We start from the raw sequence: 14241 nt of genomic DNA on the forward strand, positions 1-14241 counted from the left end.
TTGCCGGCAGTATGTCATGGATACAACGAAGAAGAATTAGATTCGTCCCCGCTGTAGCGACAGAAGAAGAAGAAAAAGACGGATTTTCGTCTCCATTTGTCTTTAGTTCGCTGAAGCCATCGACGACCTGCACAACAATCCTGTTCGATATCGATACTGAGGTCAAATAACAACTAGGTGGGTCTCAAAGAAACAATATCTACTCGAAAATATTGAAATATGAATCGGTAAATGATCCGGAGATGCTTCTCAGCTAACGCATAGAAACCGGCTTCTTTACGTCAATGTTAGCCGTTAGCTTCGCCCCGTGAATGATCTTTTGCGATGGGCTAACGTTTGGGTTTAAGAGTCTCTTCTTGCAAATTTATCCACCCTAACCCTGTTATTACGATGCGATCGCTCCTTCGAATGAGTTTGTTTATTAAAGTGCAGTCACGTTCAACACCAATACCATGTAGTTATGTTGTGGCGTAGATGTGAAAGGCCGTATGAGGGGATGGGTTTGAACAGCGGGCCAACGTTAGCAATCACACCACCCTTCAGTCTTACGAGCACAGGCTCTGACGTGTGCAGCCATCTTTGAAGCATCGGCGTGACACACATTAGCCAACATGTACACCATCACTACTTCACGTAACGTTCACGTTATAGTCCTGTTTATAATTGTGTGGTCCTGTGATTTTTACGTCGGATCTATTCTGTACACACAACATCTTTGCACGTCTGTCCGTCCTGGAAGATGGATCTCTCCTCCGCTGCTCTTCCTGAGGTATCTTCGGGTTTTCCCCGTTAAAGGAGTTGTTGTTGTTTTTTCACCTATCCGGAAAGAGGATGTCGTCTGGTGTACAGAGTGTTAAAGATATGCGATATTTTTTTCTGTGCTCAAATGTTTTTAATCACTTCTTACCAATAATTATGGTTTGTGCAGTCAAAGTTGATTTCTTAAGCTGTGTTATTATGGATATACCAGCCACTGCCGACTCATAAGTGGTGCATTCATCTACCAGAAAATAATGCATAACTTTAACCTTGCCTCCAGATAAGATACTGACTGACAAACATGTGGGATGGACCAGGGCCAGGGCAAGGACCACGGGGCGGACCGCCCTTTCGGTAAATCATTAAAGCATCATTTATGATTTAAATGCCAATTTCTATTTGGTAGCAATATTTGGTTGTAATGACTGCATGTTTGTTTTTAGAGCCTGCTAGAGCTGTTTGCTAGTGGTGAGCAATATGTTATCACTTTGTATAAAGATTCTGAGTGCCTGTAAATATGCACATATTTAGCATTTATCATGTGGCTCCACTCGAGAAAATCCGCTCAAAAAATCAGTAGTCTAATATGTTGATATATATATATATTCCAGTGGTGATCATCGTGGAGAGAGGTTTGGCGGCAGAGATCGTCCCATGCCTGACTATAGAGGTAGAGATGGGATGAACATGGGGCCCATGGGTCCAATGGGTCCAATGGGTCCAATGGGCCCAAGGCCTCAAGATATGCCCATGGACATGAGAAGGATGGATGGGCCACCCATGAGGGGGCGTGATATGGACCAACGGGATATGAGAGACAGAGAGCAAAACAGAGATTTTAACAGACCTGGAGAAGAGCCAGATTTTAGTCTACGAAGGCACTATGAAAATTCCATCAGAGATAAACTGATGAATTCTTCTGGTTTCCCGGGACCAGGCAGGAACTCGGTAGACATGGGAGGGAGAGGTATGCCACCACGGGAGCCAAACAGATTTATGGACATGAGAGACAGAGAATCATTTCATTCTGATGGGCCACCGTTTAACAATCCCAATATGGATGAAAGAAGAGGATTTCCTATGGACCGAATGGAGCGAAATGATGGGTTTAGGGACATGCGTGACAGGCCCCCACTGGGCATTGACAACTGCGATGGCTATAATATGGACTTACCGCCACGTGACAGGAGGGTGATGGACACAGACCGAAGAGGAGGGCCACCTTTCAATCCAAGAGGTGGATTTGATTCTGATATGGATTTCAGAAATCGTCCAGCAGCTGATTTTAGAGGAAGGGATCGATCTCCCTTACGATTTGGAAACAGTGATGTCCCGCCAGTGGACAGGGCAAGATCAAACATGCCCCCAGATGTTGCTGGCCCTCAAAGATCCGAGTTTAGGGGTGCAGATAACATAATCAGAGAGAGAGAATATCCTGATTCAAGTGGCAGCCCCCTGATGGATTATCGGAGTGGTGAAGAGATGACTCTTGCAGAGGAATGGAAGAATCGTAGAAAGGACAAAAGTCCTCTCTTAGAAGTTCGTAAAGGTATGGGAGATGCCCCAAAACCTAGCTTCCCTGTAGGTTTTGGCCGAGATGTGAATGTTAGAGATCCACCACCGTTTCAGGAAAGGGATCGGCCATCTGTCAAATTCCCGGGGAAAGACGTTGGCTTTCCTCATCGTGACCACTTTCCTGCTATGAATCTGCCATCAATTGCCAGCAAAGCTCCACAAGACCATTCACGCCATGAAATAAGTCTTCTTACTGGCCCTGTTGGGAGAGAAAACGAGAGTGAACCTTGGCTTGGAGAAAGAAACGCGAAGCAGAGGCCGACTAAATCAAATTGTGATGAAAGGCTCCTTTACCATCAAGAGAAGAATCAGCCCTTGCATGTGATTCAGAAGCCGAGTGGTAGTTTCGAAGGGCTGAAAGATGTTCCACACAATCAAGGACCTGTAAGGGCCAAGATGGGGACAGAAGGTGATTTCCAAAGCAGCAGCAGCAGTAGCAGCAGCACTGTACAGCCGAGAGATCAAGACTACAGGGACATCGATTACAGAACAGGGCCCGGGAGGGCTTTTGATTACAAGCACCAGGCACTTCAACCCCCAGAGAAACTCATTAAAGAGTCTAAACCAATCACACCTTCAAAGTTTAGTGAGTCTGGTTCTCAGGTTAGTTCATTTACATTTTGCCGTTAGTATTTTTTTTTTATAAATTGTATTTGAATTTAAGTTTGCTATTTCCTAACCAACATTTCTGTGAAAAGGATCAAGATTACAGGAATGCAACAGTGGAGGACAAAGTTTCCAACACAATATCTATAATTGGTATTCCAAAGACTGCCACAATGGAGCAGGTAATAATCAAACAGAAAAGCCACTTTATGTGTCAATCCTCATGGTTACCAGAGTGTGTCTCTGGTGGTTTGCTTAGAAAGCCATTGCATAACTTGTTTTGACACGTTCTTTTGCAGATTCTTGGTGCCTTTGCAGTCCGTGATGGTGTGCCAATGCAGGGGATGAAAATCAAAAATGTTATGCCAGGTAAGAATTGAGTTTCTTTGTCAAGCTCTTTGGGGCAGTCGATCGCTAATATGTCCCACGACGTTTCGCTTTTACGACATTCAAAACTTCGCATTCTTTCTTTTTACGTTGTTGGTTGCTTTTGTTGTTGGTGGTCTGTGTGAACTCGCTCAGTAATGAAGGAAGGGGGGGCTTCTGTTATACCATCCCTTTCGCATACCCGAGGATTTCTGGACATTGTCTCAATTTACCAAGGATTCAATATTAGGAGCTTTGGAGAGTGTCAGTTATCAAAGATCTGCGACAAGTGACTCACTGACTGTGTCACTGTTACACTTAACGTACTGAAACACAAAGTCACAAACCTGCAATGGAGACCTTCTTGTTAGTGCTTTGTTCATCTTGCTGATCTAAACATCTGCTTTAGAGTGTTTTCCACAGTGGATCGTCATGGTCATAGACGATGCCAAGCCTTTTTGTGAATATTATTGTCCCAAATGCTGTTAATTCTTTGCATAATGCATCCAAATGGCCATCAAAGAAAGATATTAGGTGCCTTTTTAAAATTTGATATAAACATGACTGGTAAACGTTCTGTCTCCATGGTGCAGACCACGCAGTCGTTGACTGCCACTGGTTTGGAATATCTGCTAGGAAAGGCTTGGAGAAAGCCGTGCCTTAACAGACAAAGTCTGATATGTCATCAGAAAACTGAATAGAACAAAAGCGTTTAAACAAAATGTGTGTTTTCCTGAAAAGGTATGTATGTATGTAAGTCGAGAATAATTCGCTCACGCTGATCTCGATGTATTCACGAACTGCTGTCTTTCATGTATCAGTGGGTGACTGTCATTGCTGGCATTGACTAACAAAAACCCATCTGTATTTCAAATGCTGTCCCCAGGTTACAGCTACGATACGGCCTATGTGGAGTTTTTAAACCTCGAGGATGCAGTCCACTTCATGGAGTCCAACAAGGTGGCCCATCCTCGTCACTCTACGAAGGCCGTCTCTCCCATCAGGATTATGAGGGGTTGAGAGGGCATTTAGTAGATGGGGGAGGGAGAGAACTTGGGCAGGGGTTGCTTTCACCATTTAGTGAGCTTACTTTAGTGAAGGAGGTGAAGATGTCAGTTGCTGACATTTGTAGATGCTTTAAACCTCAGCAGTTGGTCCTAGTCTTACATAAATTAAATTATAGGTATATATCCACAACGCCATGGTCGTACTTCATCTTACTTATTCACATTTAATATATTTAGGAAATATATTTTCAGAAGTTTTAAAGTATTGTTTGCTTGCCCTCGTAGTCAACCTCGAAACTGCCTAATCTTGGAATGGATTTCTCCATAAAAATACAGATATTTGGGGGGGCGGGGGAATCGGTCCTTCCGTGGGATTGTCGAACAAGAGGTTGTATAATTTTATGAAGACTTAAATGATGACGTTGAAGGTACTGTACGACGCCATAGTGACATTTGTTGTGATTAGCCTTTGAAACGCAGAGAATCAAAGGCAATTACCACCTGCGACACATTCACTCACGTTGTTGTGTCTTAGAAAATATTGTTTTTCTCTTTGCTTTGTACGACCATCGAAGAAGCTTCTGTCTTCAAGTAAGCAGTTGCAGATTTGGACACTTTTCTTACCTGTGCATTGAGACATTCAGACAGAAAACAGCCCCACGGTAAATATAATCCAAGGATCTGGTTGTCAGGGGGATTAGGGCAAGTATTGCATCTTTATTTGCGACGTTATCAGTAGAACGAGAGTGCCGTGTTCCAAAGTAATCTGCAACGAAGGTATATGTAATGAATTGGCTGTAACACAACCTTTCCAGAGGACGTTGCATTGTCGCCCGGCAGAAGTTTAGCCAGGGGCAACTTCTGCTGGACAAACCTTTGTAGTTTGTGGGACGTTCCTGCGATGGCTCCTGCTACGCTGCTGCACTGGCTTCATTCAGATGAGCGTGAAGGCTGCGTTGTTTCACACCGGGGCGAAAGTTGGTCTGAACTCAACCTTATCAGTACTGGCCACATGTTGTGATCTTATTAGCAAGAGAGATTTTGCATTTAAACCAAAAAAAAAATTCAAGTAACCTTTTTAGAAGAATATTTTTTTTCAATTGGAAGAAGAAATTTGAGGTAAACGCATTGTCGTGATCACAACTTTGGAATCATTTTCTCAGCCATGAAAGTTTCTATATTTTATTTTATTTAGATATGCCAGTGTTTTATGGATGACGGCCAGGCTATTGGTTGTTGAAATATCTCAACCCCTGTAACATGCATTGCAGTGACATTTTCTACAGATAATGGTGGGCCCGAGAGGAGGAGGCCTACTGATTTTGGTGATTCCCTGAGTTTTCCGTTGCCGCCATTTATGAGGTTTACATTTTTGGGGTTTCATGAAATGTCTCGACAGCTATTGGATGAATTCCCGTCAAATTCGGTTCAGATATTCATGTCCGAGTTCAAAACCCAACAGTTGTGGTTACCCTCTTGACTTCTCCAGTGAAGCAGCTCTACATTTACTTGATGGATTGGCACACATTTTGATCCAGATGTCCATGGTGCCCAGAGGATGAAATAACGTTGGGGATCTCCTGACTTTTCTACTAGCAAAGTTGAATTTGTGGTGAACAGTTTGACGGATAATCATGCATTTCGATGGAGACATTTGTGCACTTTGGTGATGCCCTCCCTTTTTATTGGGACCGTCAATACTTTTGTTTATTTATTTGCCAGTTTGGTTTTCTTCACAATGAGCAATGCAGCCTCACAAAGCCGCTGTGCCTGCATGCTCTTGTTGTCTTCAGGTATCTGCTGCAGTCCTTCTTTGGCAAAGTTCTTTCAGCAGTTCAAGGCATTTCCAGTCATCGTTGACTTTTCGAAACGGTGCATGACCTCTTGATGGTATTCTCTTGAACTCCTCATCTTGGGCTTCGGGCACCAGGATTTCTCCTTTCTTTCAACTGCTCTGAGCAGTTTCTTCATTGTGTCAAGATGTGAAATTAATTCACAATGTCTTCAACACGGGCCAGATTTGATGTGCTTTGATTATGTGTGTGAAACTATGGAGTAGCCCATTAGCTCGGGGTAGTTGGGATCAGGTGAATCGTTGCTGAAATGGGTCGCATTTTATTTTTTGGCTTTGCTATTGCTAATATTGGTGTATTTTTTTCTTGATAACCCAGGATAAAAAGTAGATGGTGCAGGTAGTTGCAAGGTCATTAATCTTGATTAAAGATTGGCCACTTGGAAGCTGACATGAATAGTAAAGTATTTTGCTTTGTGCTCTAAAGTGCGACTTAATGTATGGTTTTAATGGGTCATCCTTTTGGTGCAAATTAGGAATTCTCTGGATTTGAATGGAGCTTTCTGATTCGCAATCCACATTAGAATTCTGTCTGTTTAGCGCAGTGCTACATATTTTCCATGAACCCTTTGAAACTGTTAATTTGTCACAGTCATGCAGTCCAGTCTTGGATATAGGTTATTAATGACAGCTTTGTCTAGTTAGTACACTACCTAAAGAGATCCTGGTTCTCAATTAGCACTATGTAGTTCAGTTGTTTTCTTTTGGATTGTGCCGTGTTCAACTATTGGCAGCTATTTTCTAAATCAGTTGATGGCTTTAGTTATTTTAAAGCCCAACACTCTTTGGTTCCTGCATTTTGAGGTTTGTGAATACGCTGCTTTTGTTGGTATTTGGTGTAGTAAAATGCATAGTTTTGTGTTTTGGTTGGATAAAACCAACAATTTGAAGATGTTACCCTGGGACTTAAATTGTCTGACATGGACAGTTTGACGTTTTTTTCTGACATTTTCTGGATCACACGATCACTTGTTTTATTGTTACATTATTCTGCAGATTATTTGATACTGAAAATAATTTAGCCGCAGCCCTAATTTGTAGTTACGTTTTTAAACTATTCAGCGTAGTGTCAGGGCAAACCTCCCGTGTGAAGCAAGATCCTCAATCTGGGCGTTGCTCACTACCATAAGTGTTTGCCCGTTTCATCCTCAGCAGTGAAGAGGAGGGCTTAACCTGCCACAGTGCATGTTGGGTGTCATTGGTATTATTTAAATATAAATCATAGATTTCTTATGATGCTGATTGATCATTTCTGTTCTTCTTTCAGGGATCCCTAAAGGTTGGCACTAGGACAACATCCATGAAGTACATACAGCCAGAGGAGTGTGAAAGGAGTGTTCGTGTGAGTGCAGTCTGAAAGAATTATAATTATCATACATTTCATTTACACATTCAGAAATTCCAAAAGAAAAAATAGTATTTGAATAATGCTTAGGGCACAAGACACTATTCAAACAAAATGTGCTTTATTTTACCATCTCTCATAGTAAATTTGACATATTTCCCTGGAACCGCTCAATTGAAAGTGTCCCTACCTTCCTGTGTCTGTGAATTAGGAATCAGAAAATAAAGTACCTCAACTCCAGGTGCCCCAGTTGCCCAGACCAGATGAGCCTTTAGACAAGTTGAAGACCGACCTGGATGGTACCAAACTAAAAGGCCCTACGGAGCCATTGCCCCACAGCCAGTGGCAGCGTAGCTCCGACCTGACTCCTGAGGCCTGGCAGCAGCAGGTGGACCTACAGCTCCAACAGCAGGAGACAGATCAACAGGCAGAGTCTTGGGGCAATCGCAACCTTCCTCCTCACGGTTCACACTCATCTGACGCCGTCTTTAAAGACAGCAAAAGTATGTTGACTTAAGCTCTCGGGTCTTCTCTGAAGCTTGTGGCCATAAACATCAACACTAACATCCATATTGTAATTCATAACCAAGTCGGGTAAACAACACTTTTTCTTTGTGTCACTGTACAGCCATGATAATAAAGAATGTGAAACCCACCACCACGGTAGAGACTATCCTGAAAGCCTTGGATCCCTTTGCGTATCTGGATGAAAGAAATGTTCGCCTCGTCAAAGCCAAGCCCCCGGGAGCCAAGTGTTTCTGCTTTGTTGACATGGACTCCCACGAGGTATCTAAAATATAAATGCACACAGTTTGCTGTTGATTATGTCAGGTTCTATCAGAGTTTGTGAAAGCTGTTCCCTGTAACTTCCAAGCACTTAGAACTGTCTTCTTTTGCAGCAAGTGACACGTCTGGTTGAGCTCCTCACCAAACCCAGACCCCTTTATGTTGATGGAGTCAGAGTTTATGCGGAGGTGGCAAAACCTTTGAAGAACCAAAAGTAAGTCGACCATTTTACAAAGGTTTTCTTATCCGCTTTTGGCCAGTCGGGAAATCCCATCTCATTTGTCCTTCTTATTATTGTTATTATTATTGATCGCTACCTTTATTATTTACTGCACCTTACTTATTTACTGAAATTGTACTTATTACTTGTTTATCCAAATTTTATTGTATTTTATACTTTCTCTTGTATAGTTAAATGTTCTCTGTTGTTGTTGTGATGCACCTTCCGCCAGGACAAATTCCTCGTTTGTACTTACTCACGTGGCAATACAAAAGTTTCTGATTCTGATGATTGTCCGTCTGTTTCAGTTTCAGAAGAGACTTTGATAAAACAAACTGTTCCATCCTTGGGTTTCCACCTGAGACCGGCCTGATGGGGGTAAGTTGTGTTCTTAATTGGGTTGTTTTACAAAATTATAAAAAGAAGAGGATGACCTTGTGTTTGTTTTTTTCCCCCCTTGCAGCAGCACCCACAACCTCCACTGAACTTGCAACCTCTGCAGCCACCTGCTGGTGCCTCCGCTGGAATGCAAGGTGGGACTTAGGCACACATTCTGGTATCTTGGTCCCTTGACACTGTTTATTATAACTAAACCTAAATATGTTTTGCCACCAGGTGATTTCATGTCTGGCAGCACTAACCCTGCTCTAGCATCAGACCCCAGCATTGGACAGGTAGGTTACAAAGTAAAAAGCAATGGATAGCTGTGTCTCGACGCTGTGCATTAAACCGTATATATCCTTTAACACCCCGTAGGCAGTTAGCTATGGTGAGGCTCCAGCTGTGGATCCTTCTTACCAGGCTGTTAGACCCCATGTACCCACAGAATCAGCTGGGATGACGGTCCCTGCAGACGGATCACAGCCCTACGTCTATGGTAAGAATCATATCAAGTGTTTGAATCCAGAAAAGGTATTGGTCATTTTATGTCTGTGTAGTTACAACATTGTAGTAAACCAACTCCAGTGTAGCTGTGTTTAAACCACTGATAAAAGCTGACAAACCGTAACTTAAATCTGATATTGTAGCAAAGTTACCACTCCAGTAACCACATGTATAAGACAGAGAACGTAGTACTTAATGTTGAGGCATTTTTTCTTTTTAAGGGCTTCTCCTTGTTCCACGGTGGTTGGATTGTACCTCATTTGTACCTTTCTTTGGACAAAGGCCTCTGCCAAATGAATACATGTAAAGTAAAGGTCATATCTATTTCCAATTCTTCCAGGCTCTGAGATTCCAGACATGACCAACTACTTGTACGATTCCACGTCAGGCTTCTTCTACGATCCTGAGACAACACTTTACTACGACCCTGGCTCTCGGGTGAGAATATAATGGTGTTCCTGTACTTTCTCCAGGCCAATGAGTGGGAAAAAGAATAGCAAGGGAGAAAAAGTGTTTCTAATGTTTTATATCCAAAAGCCACGTATGTGCTCCAGTGGTTAACCTACTAGGTCATATTAAATAATGTACCGCTAATACACATCTAACCAGCAGTAACTGCATCCTATAACATGCACATGCATTTATCATCTTATTTTAGTTTGCATTCAGCCAGTACCTCACACTTCTAGTCCAGTTATGTCACTTGTCTGGCGATTTACAAGTGGCTCACAATCTGGAGGAGTGAGTAAAATGTACACTTCTAAACCTAAAGCCACCAAGGAGCCACTGTTAAGATAAGAGTATGTGTTTTGAATAATGTCTTACTAAAAGGACACAGACTACATTTTAAGCTTCTAAGATTTATTAGTCCTGCAGTGGGGCAATTTACAATTTTCTCAGGCAATAATTATCCAGCCTGTAACCAAAAATTATTTAAAAAAATTATATAAAAAAATTATACACTTTTGTTGTCATGAAGTTCAAATTTTTACTTTTTCTCTCTCATTTGTTTGTGTACAGTATTTTTACAATGCTCAAACCCAAGAGTACATGTACTGGGATGCTGCATCAAAGACCTACATACCAGTTCCAGGAGGCAATCCTACACCGACCCAACCTATGATCATGACCGCTGAAGATCAGGCCATTCTCTCCAACCCAGCAGCAGACGCTCCTCTGGAAATGAAGAAGGTATTGGAGCCTCCAAACACTGAAGAAGATCCAGCACTAGTTCCCATTCCTGATGCCGGCTCTGCTCCGGAGTCGGTTCCAACTTCCTCATCATTAACTCCTGAAAGAAAAGAAGACGAGGACTCCAAAAGGGACAAAGAGAAAGACACCGACAAGCCAAAAAGTCTTGCTGCCGTCAAGGTAGCACTTTGGTTACAATATCAGTACACACAATGTAAAATGCAGTTGTGTAAACGGGCGAGTTTAGACAATTGTGGTTGTTTGCAGATCATGAAAGACATGGAGCGCTGGGCAAAGATCCAAAATCGTCAAAAGGACAGTGTTCGTTCCGCATCACCGTTGCTGAGGATGGGAACGGACGATGAGAGGAGGCAACAATCCAAGACGGCTGACGCTGGTTTCGCTATCTTTGAGAGGAAGGTGAGAGACTCGTCTCCATCAACCACATTTATTCTGTTCTCTTTTTTTTTTTTACAATGAATGCAGATGGAAGTATTCATTTGCTCATGTATTATCTCTTGTAAATATTTTTCCCCCGGTTCTCATTTTACATCTTTAGATATCGGGTGCAGATGATCTTTTTAAGAAGCCGCTTGCTCCTCTTAAGAAAGATGAAAAGTCAAAGGTAAGAACCCTCATGTTGCATTACTCATGGTGTACCTCATACCTGATTCACTTTGTTTACTTCCTTCAAAGCATCATTTATAAAATGAAAAAGTTGCCAGTATATTTGTTATTATCATAATTAATATTATTAATTTCTGTGTATGGATACATTTTTAGTTTGCAACATTTGTGTGGTTGGCTTCTCTAGCGTCCAATGGGCTCCCTGGGTCTATTGGCATCCGACTATGCAGCTGGAAGTGATGAAGAGGTGGAAGAAGATAAGGAGGACGCAGCCAAAAGCAGTCATGGTGGCCCGGCTGAAGACTCGGACACCAAGCTGACGGACTGGAAGAAAATGGCCTGTCTGCTATGTAGGAGACAGTTCCCCAACAAGGACGCTCTGATCCGCCATCAGCAGCTTTCTGACCTGCACAAAGTACGAACTATTAACCTCCGTATGAACAATAGTTGACAGTGACTATAAATATAGCCTCTAATACTCTTTTCTCAACAGCAAAATATGGAGATCCACCTAAAGATCAAGAGGTCAAAGAAGGAGCTAGAGGCTCTGGAGAACCAGGAAAAAGAAGTAAGTGAAAATACATGTGGTGGAGAAAATGTGCTGAGAAGAGAATTAGGTTGTCAGTTGATTACTCAAGGTTTAAAGTGTCGTCCGCAGTTGAACTCCAGAGAACCTTCCAGGTCGCCAGAACCGAAAAGAAGAAAACAGCCGCAGCATCATAATAGCTGGGCTGGAAGCTCCAGGTGGGTGTGATATATTTATTTATTTTTTTAACCGACTTTGTCAAATGGATGGCAAAGCGTTTAATAGATTGTATAATGTTTTGGCCTCTTCTGTTTGTTCTCTTTGTTCAGGGAGATGCATAAAGGCAGCGATAGACCTGGTTTAGGATCTGAGCCTGTACCGGTAGGTGTGAAACCTTTTTTTTTCATGGCATGTAGTGTTGCTTGTTGGTTTTTTAATCTTTCATTGGTCTCTCTTTTTTCTCTCGCAGAAAAAAAAGAAAGAGCCTGTCGTTTGGGACCACACCACCTACAAACAAGCAGTACGCAAGGCCATGTTTGCACGGTTCAAGGAACTCGAGTGATCTCATCCGAACACATCCTCACTTTGATAATGAAATAATTGTTAAGACGACATGCTTGCCCACCTCAGCATGAGAACTCTGTTTGACTGTCTTTCCTGTTCCTCGGCCTTGGACATTATTACACTCGAGAACCAGTTTTATACACTGAAAATAAGTGGGGGGAAAATGTGGTGTATGAATCCCCATACAAGGCTACAGTGGAGCAAAAAAAAAAGTCAAAATGATTTCACACCCTTAACAATGGATGTTGTGCAGAAGGTGTTTATTCACGGCGTTGATATTTTTGCCCATGTTTTATGTGTGGCCTGTATGTAGAATCATGAAATGTGTCCAGGTAGTTTTCTTTTTTTTTCATGATACTGCCCAAATTTACATTTTGTTTTAAAACTGAACAATTTTTACATTTTCATTTTCATTGGACAGTATTGTAATGTTGTATGTACACATTTTTAAGTAAAAAAATAAAAATAATGGACTAACTTCTTCTAAAGTGTTTGTTTTACTTGATTGAGGACAGTGGGGAGCATTATAGGTCAGGTCGCGAGCTAAAACGTTATAGGTCTCTGTTTTTACAGAATATGTTGAGCAAGATCCTGATCCTTGTGTTTGTGTACACCTCGTGTCCACTGAGTGGCAGCAAGAGACCGGGTTCTGTTTTGTGTTGAGAGAAAAATACACAATGAACTTGAAGTGGATTCTCTGCAGTTTGGAGTTTGTCCCATGGATTGAGGTGAAGACTGGTCTTGCCAACATGTTTTTGTGCATTTGCAGGTACAATTTCCATTTTTAGTAGATGTAGAACATGAATCCTTTCATCTGACTTTTACTGTCATGAAGGAACCAGCCTTCACCCTCTCCATGGCCATAGTTCAATAAGTGCAGAGGATCGTGTGACTTTAGTGTTAATATACCAGCTTCTTTGAGAGCACTGACAAGAACACGGGGGAGCCTGAGGAGCTGCAGTCAATGACAAACAGCAGACACTGGAGAACTGGGAGCTAACGCCTTTTTCTTTCCCCCCATGGCCTGGTATTTCTTTAACCATGTGGATATAATGGCTAAAAGAAGAGCGTAATTCTTTCAACAGTGAAAAACAGTATATGGAGTCTCTCTGTCTGAGGATACATGGGAACAAAGCCTCACAATTTAGTGGAGACCTTGTTCTGTGGCTTGGCAACGAAACGGGGATCAACAAAATAAACTAAACCCCATTGATTATCTGCAGGTTCAGATTTGCAGTGAAGGCCTGACACATCAACATGCTATTGCATTTTTTTTCTCTTCTGTTTTATATCTTATTCAGTAATCCATATTTCTGTGAAATTAGTATTACTATTCTGTCGAGAAGAGAAACATTTAGTTCAAGCAGAAAGTCATTAAAGCACAACTGGACGTATAGTATTAAATGTAAAACCTCCAGCCGGCTTCAAGATCATCATGATTCAAAGAGACCGTCTCTTTATTGAACTTGTATCTGAATCACATTCTTTAAGTTTGCCAACGAGCTTTAAAACTCAACGTCACACCTTTCCCTCAGGTGGGGAAATGTTGTCTTGTATTGAGTTTAAACTTGTTCTGTTCGTCAAAGTGTATGTGTCTGTGCCCAACAGAGACATCTTTATGTATCTGTCGTATGATTCATTATACCAATAGTTTAAAGATAGTCATCAACTTTAACCCCTTATTAACTTTGTAATATAACCTCCCACATGTTTCAGACGACGTGAGTTATATCAGATTCAGATCTGATGAGCCAATGTTGCTGTTTTAATGAGAAAAAAAGACAGATTAAATAAAAATGTGCCTTCTGTTTTTTATACACAAAAAACTAATTGACCTGATTCTGCAATAATGTAATGGCAAGCGGGATCACATGTGCCATGGATACAGAAAACCATTATACTTATACCTATTTCGGTGATGAGTGTGTTACC

The 14241-nt window shown here is 41.8% G+C and overlaps 1 protein-coding gene across 2 annotated transcripts; it reads left to right on the forward strand.

Moving 5' to 3' along the window:
* The first annotated feature begins 35 nt into the window (after positions 1–35).
* On the forward strand, positions 36–12787 carry rbm6 (RNA binding motif protein 6). Of its 2 annotated transcripts, none has more exons than XM_068593910.1 (23): positions 36–177; positions 1040–1113; positions 1371–2937; positions 3033–3122; positions 3240–3309; positions 4193–4266; positions 7433–7507; positions 7722–8013; positions 8139–8296; positions 8410–8510; positions 8825–8894; positions 8980–9049; positions 9132–9190; positions 9273–9393; positions 9742–9839; positions 10422–10772; positions 10860–11012; positions 11152–11217; positions 11407–11634; positions 11713–11787; positions 11866–11963; positions 12075–12126; positions 12215–12787. In XM_068593910.1, the coding sequence occupies exons 2-23, from the start codon at positions 1061–1063 to the stop codon at positions 12305–12307; spliced, it is 4014 nt and encodes a 1337-aa protein (XP_068450011.1). In that variant the 5' UTR covers positions 36–177; positions 1040–1060; the 3' UTR covers positions 12308–12787. The 2 variants fall into 2 exon arrangements, with proteins under 2 accessions (XP_068450011.1, XP_068450012.1); XM_068593911.1 differs by having other exon boundaries at positions 11878–11963.
* Positions 12788–14241: the final 1454 nt, after the last annotated feature.

Source organism: Clinocottus analis, unplaced genomic scaffold, assembly GCF_023055335.1.
Source record: "Clinocottus analis isolate CAN_PGR_092001 unplaced genomic scaffold, fCliAna1.0.p SCAF_3, whole genome shotgun sequence".
NCBI classification, from domain to species: Eukaryota; Metazoa; Chordata; class Actinopteri; order Perciformes; family Cottidae; genus Clinocottus; species Clinocottus analis.